The following is a 15000-nucleotide window of genomic DNA, read 5'->3' as shown; positions in this document are numbered from 1 at the left end:
ACTGTTCGAATTCAAAATTCATCTGAGTCGATTAAAAAAGCTTCCATGTTAAACGGAATATCAAGAACAAGGGATTGCCAGAATAAAATCAATGTTATTTCAAGCTATAGTAATCTACCGGTTATACGTTGAGAAAATGGGAAAAGAAAACTAATTATACCAAGTGGTACGTTGAATGGAAGCAACCTCTTCGCTGAAGGCTAGTTTGACATGCGAAAAACAATTTTCAGTTTAAAAGGACATTAGTGGAAAAATACTTCCAGAACATTGTTTTAAGCATAAAGACAATCATTATGCAACTTTACCTTGATTCGGCATCAAAATAGCACAAAAGTAAGCTAAAAGGGATCAAAACAAAAGATTAAGTACTCACGTTTTCGTCGCGACGTGAAACCCCACTTTCTCACGTTCTCGACTTCAGGACAACGTCTAGACTTTCGAAAAGTCCTTCGTCTAGAAACGCGCGGAGCGAAGGACTTTTCATACTTGATTGGCACCAATTTAGCGACCCAAAAACGGGTCGCTGAGCTAGGCCAATCAGAGTAGTCCTCGTGGACCCCAGGGGATAGAGTTGTCAATCAAAATTAGCCACAAGCAGTGAAGCGTGATTTTCAAACACGCTACTAAGGCCACCGGATATTCCAAACAAGACGCTTCCTTAAGCGTTTACTCGGAATACCATATGGCGCAGAAGTAGGGTGATACATTTTGGAAGAGGTAGTTTTTTAATTTACCAAGTACGGAACAAAACAAGTAAATGTTTCTGTAGCCACTTGCTCATTTACAATAACGCGGATAATGTACCGGTGAATATCGCTTAATGTTTACAATTGCAAATAAATTCATCAGGGTGAAAGGAACCCCCTTTTAGACCGGGTCCATGGACCTGACCCGTATTTTTTTATTTAATTGTTTTTTAATAAGTCTAGATCTTGTGATAAAATTGATTAAAAAGACAAACGCAACTAGATTCATTTTGACAACGTTTCGACATCGTCCGATGTCATCGTCAGGCAATGAATTTTAATCGGATGAAGCATAACTTATAGTACAAGAACAATAGATACTCAGCTATCGGGAGGCACCGCCTAGCAGATCATGGCCAAACAACAGCACCCCCAGCGGCGAGTTTTAGTGTCTTAAAGAAATGTGCATCGAAATTTGATTGCTTAATTCATGAGATGTTCTACATCAAAGAATTGAAACCATCACTTAATGTACAGTCAGACTCTGTCAGGGCAAAACTATTTACTTAGATTTCACATTTTTTGTTAGCGTACTATTGTATATATTGTTTTATTGTTCTATTGTTCTTCTACTATAAGTTATGCTTCATCCGATTAAAATTCATTGCCTGACGATGACATCGGACGATGTCGAAACGTTGTCAAAATGAATCTAGTTGCGTTTGTCTTTTCAATCAATTTAATTGTTTTTGTTTGCGTTTTTGCTGCAAAGTGTCCCAAAGCATCTTAATGAGCTTTTTAACCTTAGTAAAGTCGATTTCAGCTAATTTGCTTCACTTTTCTTCCACACTACAGGTGTAATAAAAAATTAATTCCGCTCGTACTTTAAAAGAAAAACCTCTTTGACCATCAAAAAGATTTTTATTCGAATTTTTTACCATGCACAAAGTACAAACGTTAAATCGTCAAATCTCTCACGGTGTTGATGGGGAGAAATAAAAATGAAAGCCAATCAAAACTCGTTGTGCCAATAATCACGCGGCATTAAACGCGATTATCAACGGTAAATCACAGACGCTGCTCTCAGATTTTTTTTCGGAGAGTGGGCAGCTGTGCACAGGCTAGAATGGAAGGGGCCATTTGGATTTTACTTAACCTATGAATGGGATCAAAGACACCAACCCACATCATTTTCCAGTGTGAAAATCTACCGTATTTAATTTAGGAAATATGGTTTTATAATCAATCACTCTGATGAAGACAATATAATGAAATGAAATTATCATTGTAAAATAGCTTACTGCATCATACATTTATTCAATTTATTATACTGGTAATATTATAAATAACAAATTAATCTTTTTAACTATAAATTTATCTTAATTTCATGGACATGAAACTGATTAGCTTTTTTTCAGAACAGGAAAGAACTTTCTTCATATATTATTCTAGAAAGGGCTTACACTTACTAGGGTTGTACCTGCCTGGAAAATTTCGATCAACTTCGCAAAATAGTAATTTTGGTCCCATTACTATTTTGCCAAAATGGATCAAAAATTTCCGGGCGGGTACAACCCTAACCATTTACCAGTGCTAAAATTAGGCCTAAAAACTTGTGTTTAGGCCTAAGGTTAGCTTAAAGAATGTTTAGCATTCTTAATGTCTTTCTGTGCGTTTTGTTTCGTTTCACAAATTAGTGTAAGCCCTAATAAAGTTTATCTGATGTATCCAACAATGAACTCCCAAATTAGCCAGCCCCAACATGAACAATTCTTGGCTTGCAGTCACGTGACTTCCGGTACAATTTGTCATTTTCATCCGCCATGTTGGGGTTCCAAAACCAATATGGCGGCCAGTGTGCTGACCACGTAGTCACCAACTCGTGAACCTAAACGCGATTTTCTCTAATTCCGCTGCCTCAAAATGCCTATGTGCCTGATCGTTGGCTGTTCTAGAAAGACTGGTCGAGGTAAGGGAGTCCGATTGTATCGAGTTCCAGCTATTATTACAAATCAAGGCCCAGAAGTTGAGAAATTGAGTATCGAGCGACGGCGATTGTGGATCTCTGCAATAAGCCGTGCTGATCTTACGGATAAAATCTTGAACAGCGATAAAGTTTGCGACCAACATTTCCATTCTGGAACTGCAGCTCCTTTGTGGGATCGTTACAATATTGACTGGGTTCCCACTCTCAATTTAGGCCATGACAAAACGGCGACACAAAGTGAACAACATCAAGCGCAATCGCGAGAGGCTCGAGCGGAGAGGTCAAAGGAAAGGCGAAAACGTCACGCGGAACAACAGGAACAAGAACGTTCACTGAAGCAGCAGAAATTAAATGAGCCTGGAGTTCCCCTTGCTGATTTTGCTGCTGAGATCGAAAGTGCAAGTACCAGTTCAGAACAAGTCCAAGTGGAGAACTTAGACTTGCAACCTACAGACCAGCAAGAATCAGATCCCAACGAGCAAGCAACACACAGCACATGCTCTACTCAAACAGAAGCGTTGGATTATTTATATCGCTCCGTGGAATCTCTTTCCATCAAGGACTGCCCACGAAGTGATGCCTCAACTCAAACAGAAGAGTTTGATTACTTGTTTGCTGAGTCAGTGACTAGCAAGCCTTTTGACAAAAAGTATTTCAAAGATGATGACGGGAAAGTGTCTTTCTACACTGGTTTGCCAACATTTGAAGTACTGGAAGCCACTTTTAATCATGTTGCACCCCATGTCAAACGAAGAACACAATCCCTTTCTTTATTTCAAGAGATGGTTATGGTACTGATGAAATTGAGACGCAATGTTCCACACCAAGACTTGGCCTACCGATTTGGAGTCTCTATGTCCACAGTATCAAGGACATTTGCACACTGGCTAGTCATCATGGATGTGCGGTTGTCCCCACTGATCAGGTGGCCAGAGAGGGAAGAACTTTGGAAGACCATGCCCCAGTGTTTTAAGTTTTCGTTTGGAAATAAGACAACCGTCATTATTGACTGTTTTGAAGTTTTTTGTGTAAAACCGACAAACCTCCTGGCTAGAGCACAAACGTTCAGCTCGTACAAACACCACAACACAGTCAAGGTCCTCATCGGCATAACCCCTCAAGGCTGCATCTCCTTTGTCTCAGAAGCCTGGGGGGGACGCACCTCAGACAAGTATCTCACGGAAAATTGTGGGCTGCTCAACAACTTGCTTCCTGGGGATCTAGTTATCGCAGACAGGGGATTCACTGTTCACGATGGTGTTGCCCTTAAACAAGCAAAACTCATAATTCCAGCATTCACTAAAGGAAAAGAACAACTGGACCCTGTTGACGTTGAAAGAACAAGGGGGATCGCACATGTTAGGATCCACGTTGAACGAGTTATAGGACTTTTACGCAGGAAATACACTATTCTTGAGAGTACCTTGTCAGTAGATTTTTTAACCTGTAATCCAACTGGAAATCCTGAGATCCAGGTACCTATGATCGACCGCATACTCAGAGTTTGCTCTGGACTTGTCAATCTATGTGGCCCCATTGTCCCATTTGATTAGATTAATCTGTGCAAAATACAATGGAATCCCAATTTTGTTAACCTTTAAGGCTAGTGTAAATTGGTTTGTGAAATCAGAGAGTTCAAATCAATGGTTAAAAATAGTTTAAGAGAGGAAAGCTTTAAAAAATAGAGGATTTACAAAACTGGGATTCCATTGTACTTATGTAAACCATGCTGTTTCGAAATTTGTTGGTTTAATTTTAAAATGTTGTAAATGTGTGTACCACCACCTGGGGAAGTCCCTTATGGGGTTGTGTGGCCAATTTGAATATGGTTTTTAGGGATTTTTGTCTCAAATATGGATTTCGCCTGAAATTAAATGGGATTCTTAAGAGGTTCAATGAGGAGATTAAAGAATGAAAATTAATTTTCAAACACCACCAGACAGTTGACCCACAAGCAACTCCGGCGTTTAGAGGATACTTTAGATGTCCATATTCTTTGATGTTCATTCTTGTCTGAGACAGGGTATTATGACTCAAGCTGGTTATGAAAAATTGGGAGATGAGTGACTAAGCCGTACCTCCCCAGCTAAAGATATGTTGAGTGCCCCCCCCCCCCCTCCCCAAAGGTTACAATGTGCTTTTGTAAAGCTAATTTTATATGTTAAACCCAAGAAATTGAAAGAAATTTATTCACTATAACAATGAGAGGTTTCTCCTGTCATGTAATTCCCAGTTGATTTATTTGAACATACAAATTGACCGGGAGTCGTAAAGCTATTTTATATGTTAAACCCAAGGAGTTGATATTTATTAATTATAACAATGAGAGGTTCATCCTGTCATGTCATTCCCAGTTCATTTATTTGAAAATGCAACTTGTAAAACCAATAACAGCCAGTTTTAATTAATTATATTTCGAAAAGGGAAAAAAGACAAATGAGAGATGACCAGTTAGACAGTTTGTTTACTTGTAAAGATATCCTCATCATTGATCATTAATAACTGTACAAAAAGGAAAGGTACTTAGATGTTTACCACTAGATTTATATCCCTTAATGGCTGCAGTTTTTTAAGCCATTAGGTTGAAGTTCTTTATCATACGCCTACATTAGAAAATTATTACTTACACCTTTCACTCCCAGGAATGACTAGCAAATAAATTCTCCTAACGATTTTACTACTCTGTCAAGGAGACAGGTGGTGAGAATTACCAACTATGGGAAAGTGTCTTTATGTTACACCAAATTCTCAAGAACAGAGAACAAAGATTTGTATGGTCATCAGTTAGGAGAATTGAATTTCAGATCTTGGGAGTGAAGAGTTAAGGGGATTACGATTTGTAAAGTAATGAAAGGGAAGTATTTTAATTTGTCAAACCTTACTGGTGGCCAATTGGTTGAAACAGTTTATTTTGTTAAATAAATAGCAATAACACCTGAAGCTTTTTTGTGTGTCTCAAAAACTATTTAGTTTACAATGTGAGATAGCTGTCCAGGTAGCTAAAAAAATTTTTTGTCTAGACTTTCATAAAGGGTGTTCATTTCAGTCTCCGTGGGAACTTGTACTGTTAGTTCTCTTCTGCTGCCGGTGAAGGATGTTGCCTGAGCCTCTCCTAAGTTATCGATTTTTTCATCCAAATCCGCTTTAAGTTTTCTGGCGGAGGTCAAATTTATGTCGCGCATTTTTGCATATGGGACATCTTTTGCAAATGATGGCAACAACCACGTACATTTAACTTGGCCTGGGTACAGGCCAACTGACCGCGAATCCTCGTCCACGCTTCGATATAAAACAACACACTTGCAACATGCGAGCACGTTTCCGAGAGCCCTGCTTTGCACCCTAAGCAGTGGGCTGATTTGACTGTTTCGTCTTTTTCGGCGACAACCCACACATAGATCAAAGGGTCATTCATTCTTTGTGAATGTCTCACTTTTCCTGTAACAACGTGCTTTCCAGCGACAACACAGCCTTGAATGCCTGATAAAAATCCTGAAACCACAAAGTTGTAGGCTTCCAAACTCTTGTATGCTTTGAACTGCTCTTTCGTGTAGAAACTCGTTTCCAAAACCAAGTAGCTAAGCAAATCCATCGCTTCGATAGGTGGAAGGTACTCCGTGTCAAACTGTTGATCGGGAATGGTGACCGGATCGACTCCAATTTCGGCGATTTTTTCAACGTATCTTCGTTTTACGTTGTCGTCAAGTTTAGCACTATACTCCGACAATATTGGGATCTTACTACAAAGCTCGTCAAGCGAGGGGACGCGTTCATTTTCCAAAGAACTCATCGTATAGTACACAGCGATGGCATATATGCGTAATAAACACATGTAAATTTTACCCGCGGTGGAACCCCAACATGGCGGATACCCAAATATGGAAAGTACAGTGACGTCACGTGCAAGCCAAGAATATATATAAACATTATCACATTTTATAACAATAAAATATCAATAATGAATGAACAGACATTGTTATTGTTCTCTTTGGGTAATGTTATCATTGTTAGTAATGGCAAAATGAAACAATTTGTAACTGATACCCAATCAAAACATTGTCACAAAGTGAACACATCCCCTTTGTCACGAAATCGTCCTTTCTGAAGTTAAAAAGAAAACAATAAATATGGACCCGGTCCAAAAGGGGGGTCTATGTTTTGTCCTTTCCCTTCAAAAGGTGACACAGCTAATAAGGAATAGTATGTTTTGGAACAGGGGTGGAAATAACGTGGGTTTTATGTCTATTTTTTTAGCATGTAGCGTGACATCAAATAAACTGGTTTCAAGTGAAAGCAGCCGGTGAGGCAAAGGCGGGTGAAACACTAGTGTAGCAACACAGAAAACATGTGAAAAACTATTCTTGTAATTAAGTCTTAATATGGGTAAGTGAAAACCGGTATCCAGCTGCAAAGGTTCCATATTAACAGTGTTGTGAATGATGCGGCCGGTGACCTCTAGCTCTAGGTAGCTAACATGAAGATCGTGAAACTATCAATTGATTTAAACAAGAAATAGACATCGGCGGCGGATGATGTTCGTACAAAGAACACCTGAGACAGAAAGAAACTAAGAAATTCGACCATTCATAACATACCGCTGCTGGAAGTTCTGTACTGGCGATTTCGTCATGAGATCAACAAGCAAGATTAGAGTAAATACGTCATTTATAACATTCCATAAGGCTGAATCCAGCATTTTCACATTTTAGCTGCATCGCATTGCGTCATTTGCCCTCTCGTGGAACTTGGGCTTTGAATCAGCAAACGAAATAAAATGGGTCACACAGAAGCCCTAGAAACCATCATTTGGTTGCTCCACTGCAGGTTATAAATTCGGATTTTCATCAAATTCTGTAGGACGTGAGGCTGTTTCAAGTCTCTCGCTATCGGAAATCTAGCCGAATTGGTCTATTATTTATTTGTTATTGATGACGTTGTTTTGTCACAGAGGGAGGTGAAATGTATTGCTCAAAGGGGTGTAGCACATTGCTTTTTAACCAATGAAATCACCGCCTCGTAATTCTATTGTCCATTTGCTGCACAGAAAACTAAATTCTGCACAGATTATAACTCGGATACCTTTCAGGTATTCCGAGTAATTACGCGACCATCAGAGAAAAATAATTGAAGAATATCTGTCTTGCATAGATCTGTTTGTGTCTTCTCCAACCGGAGCTGGGAAAAGTCTGACCTTTGAACTAGTCCCGTACGCTTTTGGTCGTTTACTTGGAGCGGGTGGCAATGCTATCGTCTTCGTAATTCTTCCATTGATTTCACTCGCGAAAGATTTGGTCTCTAGCCGGTCGCTATTTACGAGACAACACATTTAAAATCTGAAGTATAAACGGGTGTCTGGAAGTCCCGAGGCGATTCTCAACGACTATCAACACATTTTTCGTCGAATGGAACAAAAAATTTTAAAATTCATGTGTATTCATCGACGAGAGTCATTGCATCGCTAAATGGTAAGCTTAAGTTTCACTAGGATGTATCTTTTAATCCCGGTCTAGTACGTCTCCTACACCTGAAGCGTACCTGATCTTTCATGAGTGAAATCAATTGACTTTCTTGACGATTCGAAGCTATCACTTACTTGCTAATCTTTCGAAGATATTAGTCTTTCGTTTCTATCAGCACAAATCACGGCACAAGTGTTGGTCCAGAAAATACCACTGGAAATCTCCTTTCCAAGCGGCCACTCGAGATTGAAAAAAAGCTTTCGTTTTATTTCATCTTTGTTTCTCGATTTCGTAGAAACAAACATGTTCGACTGTTTTCGTCGGATTGCGCCATCAAGTTCAGGGCTTGCGAATGACGTCATCCCCTTTGTGACGCGAGACGCAAATGAAGACTTTGCAAGCGAGACAAGTCGATCTCTCGCGACTTCGTCGCTCGCTCATTCACTTCGCGTACGAAAAATCACGGGCACGGAAATGGAAAAGCTTCACAACTCCAAACTTCACCTGACCGCCATTTTGTTTGTTGCTATAAATCCACAGATGTTTCACGGGATATAAACTAGGTTCTAGGCTTTCAAAAATCCGCGATTTGCATACCAGGCTTGGTTTTAATGGGGGTAGATATGCGGGAAAATTAAAAACAAATCCACAAAATATAGCTTTGCTTACACCATATAAAACAAAATGTCTGAGATTCTTGAGAGTTACAAAAAACGAAAAATAAAATGGGCACTAAAGATAGGAACAGAATTTCCTCTTCATTATGTCAAGCAGCAGGTTTCTCAGCAGTATGAATTTTTGCTATCAGCCGCTCGGCCTGGTAGACACCTAAAATTTTCTTGGAAGATGTTTTTTTCTTGCCTTTTTCTTCGTAAAACAGATCAACAGAGCTCAAATTATTTAAAATATCGTAGAGGATACGTTTTCCCTGACTGCGATAATCTTTGTCCGCCATTTTGAAAATGAGATTCCGCTGACAATTAATCACGGGCGCAAAATGTCCACGATTTCTGGCAATGTGGTTAGACTTTCAAGTCTTCGCGAATAAGGACTATAAATCGCAGGTCCCGTCTCACAACCTTCAACGTTCATAAACTGTGGGATATTAAAGATCGCTCTCACTAGTCGAAAAGAGTACGGTGTTGTGGTCTGGTCTTTCCATCAGCCTTGTGGTCGACTTGGAATAATCTTCTGAAGGAACAACTGATCGATGAGACCACATAACAGCAAAACAGACAGTAGTCAAATCGAAGGAGTCCAAGTGCTGAAACTGGTAAAGTGTTAAACAAGAATACTGCCGTGCATGAAATTTCAAGATTATTTTGATCAGTTTAAAACCATTTCGCAAATATACACATGTGCACTTCACGAAAACGGTGTTTGATGGTCTTCTCAGTGACTTCTACTTAATATTTATTAGATTTAAGTGCCAAAAATGCCAAAAACCGTAACTCAATATTAACTCAATCTTAACTCAATCTTAACTCAAACTCAACTCAAACTCAACTCAACTCGTAACTCGATCAATAGTCTATCTCGTTTTCCAAACCTTTTTTTTTTAGACTGTTGTTTTCTGGAAGCATTAATGATGTAATTTTGGTTTTAGGCGACTGTCATGTGTTGTTGGATCAAGGAATCTGTGTTGAGTCAAGTATGGTTGACAGTGGATAGTTTTTCCTGAAAAGGCTGAAAGGAAGCTTTATTGCCTTGGACTTGACTTTTTTTTGGTTACACCCCACATGTTTGTTCTTTTCTTAGATGGCAAAATTTATTGGAGCTGCAGCTAGAAACAGTGTCCCATGCATAAGGTCTCATTGGGTTTGATGGCAGTAAAATAATTTTGGTAAAAAATATGTTTAGAGTTTTTATCTTAACTTCTCATCTTGGTCCTGATGGACTTCAAACATGCTCTACCATTTTGCACAAGGAACTTGTCAATCAACCGTTACCTTTTGGTGTATTTGCAATATGATCTTTGGATAGCAATTGATTTATTTTTCTTATCCCTTATGGGTAGATATCCCATGTCTCTCACATAGTTTTAAGCTTTTATTTCCTGTAGTGTATCTTTATTATAGTTAGCACATGACCCCACAAGGATGTATTATTGCTTTAATATTGATTGTGTTTGAATAAAGGATATTGTTGTCTTGTCTTGTAGATAAGGCAAAACAGCCTCAGTTGTATTTGCATTATTATTTCTGAGTGTTACTTTTAAAGGGCAAACCATTAAAAAGTGCACATAGTTTGCAGGAGTCCAGGAAAATTATTCCAAATATTCATTGATTTGAAGTTCCTGAAGCAGGTAAATCTTGAAGAGTTTACGTGACGATATTTGGAATATACAACATTTCTATTTGGGAATGTTTAAAGTGGTACTACGACCAAAAACAAAAAAAAAATTGTTTTTCCTTTGGATTTCAAAACTATGTTAACTAAACACTAACTCACCCAAGTTTTAAGTTCTGATTTTAAAAAGACACCTGCTTATTTTAGCTGGAATTTTCTTATTTATTGGTCCGCCATTACTACCTTCAAAATCTTGAGAGAGCTGGGTCGAGAAGAAAATGACGTCAAACACTCACTAGTTTAAGAATGCAATGCGTGTGTACGCAGCCTAATTAATATGCAGCACGGGAGTGTCGGGCTTTCAGACTTTTCAAGCCGTGTTTTGCATATATAATAAATTGCGTTTACATGCTGAAATTTTAAGCTAGTGAGTAAATGACGTCTTTTTCTCTAGATCCAACCCTCTGAGGTCCAATCGGCCAGTTTTGAACGTGAGAAATGGCGGACCATGAAATCCAAAACTTACACTCAAAATAAACAGCCTTTGGATAAAACTCAAAGCTCAAAATTTTGCCAGTTAGGTGTATGCGAACATACTTCCAAAATCTGAAGAAAAAAAGGAAATGATTTTTTGATCATAGTACCACTCTTTTAAGTCCACAGAATTTATTTTCTTTATGTTGAGAAGTACTGTAAGAGCTGTCAGGTAACTCAGATGGAAATTTGACAGACCTTAGCTGTAATTCAAATTATTAGTACAGTTTTGGTCATTAGTGGAACATAATATTTTATTGGGACATTTTTTATTGAGTGATTAACCCATTGACTCCTGGGGATTCCCCATTGACAAGTAAAATCGTCTGGTGTTAGACAGAGTAAAATGCTAAGTATGGCCGGTTTAGAGGTGAAAGGGTTAAAGTGCTATTATTAGATTGACTTTCTTTTTCTTCATCTTCATCAGTGATTAAGCATCATCTCCACCATGCTTTGCTTTGCGTTGCTTTGGCTTTTAGAACAAAGTATCAAAGTTGAAGCTGGTGGCTCGAGGAGTAAACTATAAAGACTATAATAGTATTTGAGTATTATTGTAGAACAAATTTGCCTATATCATTAAAGTCATTAAATCAATGGGAATCCAAACATGAGGATGCAGTTTGCTCAGGAGGGGTTTTCCCTATAAAAATGGCAGGCCACTTATTGGAATTTTTTTAAAAACAACCCTTAAATTAAAGGTAACAGAACCTTGTTTTGTGGACGTAGGCTAAAGAAATCTGACCCCTTAGAGGAACCAGTTCTATACTGACAAATGACTGGCAAATAACTTTTACTTATAAATTATTCATAAGTAAAAGTTATTTGCTCGTGTACCAAATTGTCTTACAGTTCCAGTCATTTTTCAGATTGATAGCCTTAAATGTACTGCAGCAACTCCACCAGCTGTTTGGTCTCAGCATCATAAGCAGTGCAAATCCACATTTTTTTCCTCCAAAAAGGAACAAAAAGAACCCCTGTCATTTTCGTAAGGGAGCCCCCCTTGGGGCAGTTTGTTTACTTTACCACCATTGTTGAATACTATCCAGGGACTAAATCAAGAATGGAAATAGATTACAGTTTGAAAAAATGTGCCACTTTTTTTTTACTTCTTACACTTGCTACATTCAACTTTAATTTATTTATCCTTGGAAATGGTAGGAATGATTAGTATTCTTTAAAGCAATTGCTAAAAATTCGTTGCACCTAATGTTGAAATATTTTTTATATATGGAAAGGTAACAGGAGTTATTTCTGTGAAAGTTTTCTCCAGAAAACTCCAACATGGGATTACGGCCCTTTCAAATGTAGCTTTGTATGCTTTTGCCCAATGACTTTGAACAATTATTACAGAAATATGAAGTTATGGAGTTTTTGAAAGTTAAATCTAATAGAAGGGGATTTAAATTATTGAAACCACTGTGTTGCAACCATAGTCCACAAAGAGAGGTTAAATAATGTATTGCACTGGAAGTATTTAGTAGGCCAGCATGAAATTTGTTTTGGATAATACCACTGAATCACCTTCAACAAGTTTTTTAAACTTTGAAGATACCTAATTTTATATCCTCCTGCTGTTTTATTGCTGGAAGATAAAACCAATTCTTGATTAATTATTTTTGTTGTCACATTAACTCACTACAATGTGATGAAAGTGTATTATTAGCTGTAGTAATATTTTGTTACAGTAAAATCCCCCCTGCTAGTGCAGGATTTCTGAATCAAAATTTCAACTTGGAATACCGGTATTGTTGTTTTGGCTATTCAGAGTTAACCTAATCTATGTTTATTTCTATAATTTGGAGGGAAGCAAACGATTGGTATTTTGCTTGAAACGACTATACCAAAATATAATTGCAACTAAAAGGTTTCCTTCTAGTGTACCCAATATGAGGTGCTTATATGACATGTTATGTATGACGGCTATTATTGCTGCTAAATTCACTTTAAAATTTATCTTTGAACGACTGAAATACATTTCTAAATTTTCTGGGACGTCATGCATTTCTTTTTTTCCCTCCGTCTTAATAAATTTGCCTCCATGGACCACTTGAATGGCCATTTTAACAACTTAATTTTGAAAAAAATGCAAAAATCTTAACATTTTCTGCTAGATGCGTGCTCCCGCGGGAACAGTGTGCAACTATTTAGTCGAAGGAGAAACCATTTGGAAATTTAGTGGTATATTTTTTGCTCTACTTTTTAAAAGATAAACGCATGAATTGAAATCAAAATGGTACTCCATTAACCGGTAAGCTCCACAAACAAATTTCCACTCAAACATTGTCACAGCAACCTAGACTCGCGTTGACCTTGAAATTGTTAAAGAAATTTCCCTCGTAGCACTGTTGGCTAAAAAGTATGGTGGCCCACAACTAAAAAGAGAATCTCGCTAACATAAAAACGAACTATGCAGCCAAAGCATTCGTCCGTTTTACTGGCCTGAAAAAGGTTTTTTCAATTTGTTATCGACGCAGATCGAATAAACACCCTATGGCAGCCATGTTTGATTTGAGCTATTGAAGTCACATGACAAGGCTCGACCAATCAGACATTTTTCGCCAGTGAATGTCACGTCAGGTCACTACTTGTTGTACATGCGCAGTGACGTCTCGAAAGAAATGTCACGTTTCCGGTTGCCGTCGTCAGGCCGACGACGTCTGTTGCTTAAGGTGCCTAATATTGGCCCGAGGTCGTGGCAGTACAAAAGCGACCGAGGGCCAATATTCCCCAGTACGGTCCCAAGCAAGTGAGGTTAGTAAGTAGTTTATTATATGGCTTTTTAATTACCTTTTGCTTTGTTTTAGCAAGCCCGTAATCGGCCCGTGAGCATTACGGGAGAATAATGCCCTACAATTCAGTCACAAGTGAAGCTATGATCTTCGCAGTTATGAGCGCAATTTTTGCAATTGCGTAGAGAAGCCTGAAAAATTCAGGACTTCAACGGGGTTTGAACCCGTGACCTCGCGATTCCGGTGCGACGCTCTAACCAACTGAGCTATGAAGCCACTGACGTTGGGAGCTGGTCATTTGTGGGTTCTAATGGTCCCGTGAGGAATGAATCAATGATAAAATGGTATATGAAATAAATCATATATGAACTGCGGATATGAAATCAAGTGAAGCTATGATCTTCGCAGTTATGAGCGCAATTTTTGCAATTGCGTAGAGAAGCCTGAAAAATTCAGGACTTCAACGGGGTTTGAACCCGTGACCTCGCGATTCCGGTGCAACGCTCTAACCAACTGAGCTATATATACCATTTCATCATTGATTCATTCCTCACGAGACCATTAGAACCCACAAATGACCAGCTCTCAACGTCAGTGGCTTCATAGCTCAGTTGGTTAGAGCGTCGCACCGGAATCGCGAGGTCACGGGTTCAAACCCCGTCGAAGTCCTGAATTTTTCAGGCTTCTCTACGCAATTGCAAAAATTGCGCTCATAACTGCGAAGATCATCGCTTCACTTGATTTCATATCCGCAGTTCATATATGATTTATTTCATATACCATTTCATCATTAATTCAGTCACAATTAGCCAATCAGAGCGCGCGTTATGTCGGCTACAAACACAAGCCATATAATAAAACATAGTAAGGGAACAAAGAACTTTACTCATGCACCTACCGTAGACTTGCCACAAGTCGACCTCACGATAACCCCAGAACAAAATGTTTCGGCGAGCGAATCGTGATTTTTCGTACGCGAAGTGAATGAGCGAGCGACGAAGTCGCGAGAGATCGACTTGTCTCCCTTGCAAAGTCTTCATTTGCGTCTCGCGCCAAAAAGGGGATGACGTCATACGCAAGCCCTGAACTTGATGGCGCAATCCGACGAAAACAGTCGAACATGTTTGTTTCTACGAAATCGAGAAACAAAGATGAAATAAAACGAAAGCTTTTTTTCAATCTCGAGTGGCCGCTTGGAAAGGAGATTTCCAGTGGTATTTTCTGGACCAACACTTGTGCCGTGATTTGTGCTGATAGAAACGAAAGACTAATATATTCGAAAGATTAGCAAGTAAGGGAAAGCTTCGAATCGTCAA

At 38.7% G+C, this 15000-nt stretch overlaps 2 protein-coding genes across 2 annotated transcripts in view; one reads left to right on the top strand and one right to left on the bottom strand.

Annotated features, from left to right (window-relative positions):
* Nucleotides 1–15000, bottom strand: part of LOC137977806 (adhesion G protein-coupled receptor L4-like) — a 211498-nt gene that overhangs the window by 77224 nt on the left and 119274 nt on the right. The gene's annotated exons all lie outside the window — the stretch shown is intronic.
* Nucleotides 3554–4257, top strand: LOC137977815 (uncharacterized). Its single transcript, XM_068825158.1, has one exon. The coding sequence runs from the start codon at nt 3570–3572 to the stop codon at nt 4224–4226; it is 657 nt and encodes a 218-aa protein (XP_068681259.1). The 5' UTR covers nt 3554–3569; the 3' UTR covers nt 4227–4257.

This window comes from Montipora foliosa, chromosome 11, assembly GCF_036669935.1.
Source record: "Montipora foliosa isolate CH-2021 chromosome 11, ASM3666993v2, whole genome shotgun sequence".
Classification (NCBI taxonomy): Eukaryota; Metazoa; Cnidaria; class Anthozoa; order Scleractinia; family Acroporidae; genus Montipora; species Montipora foliosa.
Note: the sequence above shows the minus strand (reverse complement) of the source record. Positions and strands in the feature narration are given on the sequence as shown.

Coding starts and splice junctions, on each gene's coding strand:
- LOC137977815 (XM_068825158.1), top strand. CDS start 3,570: ATGGATGTGCGGTTGTCCCCACTGATCAGGTGGCCAGAGAGGGAAGAA.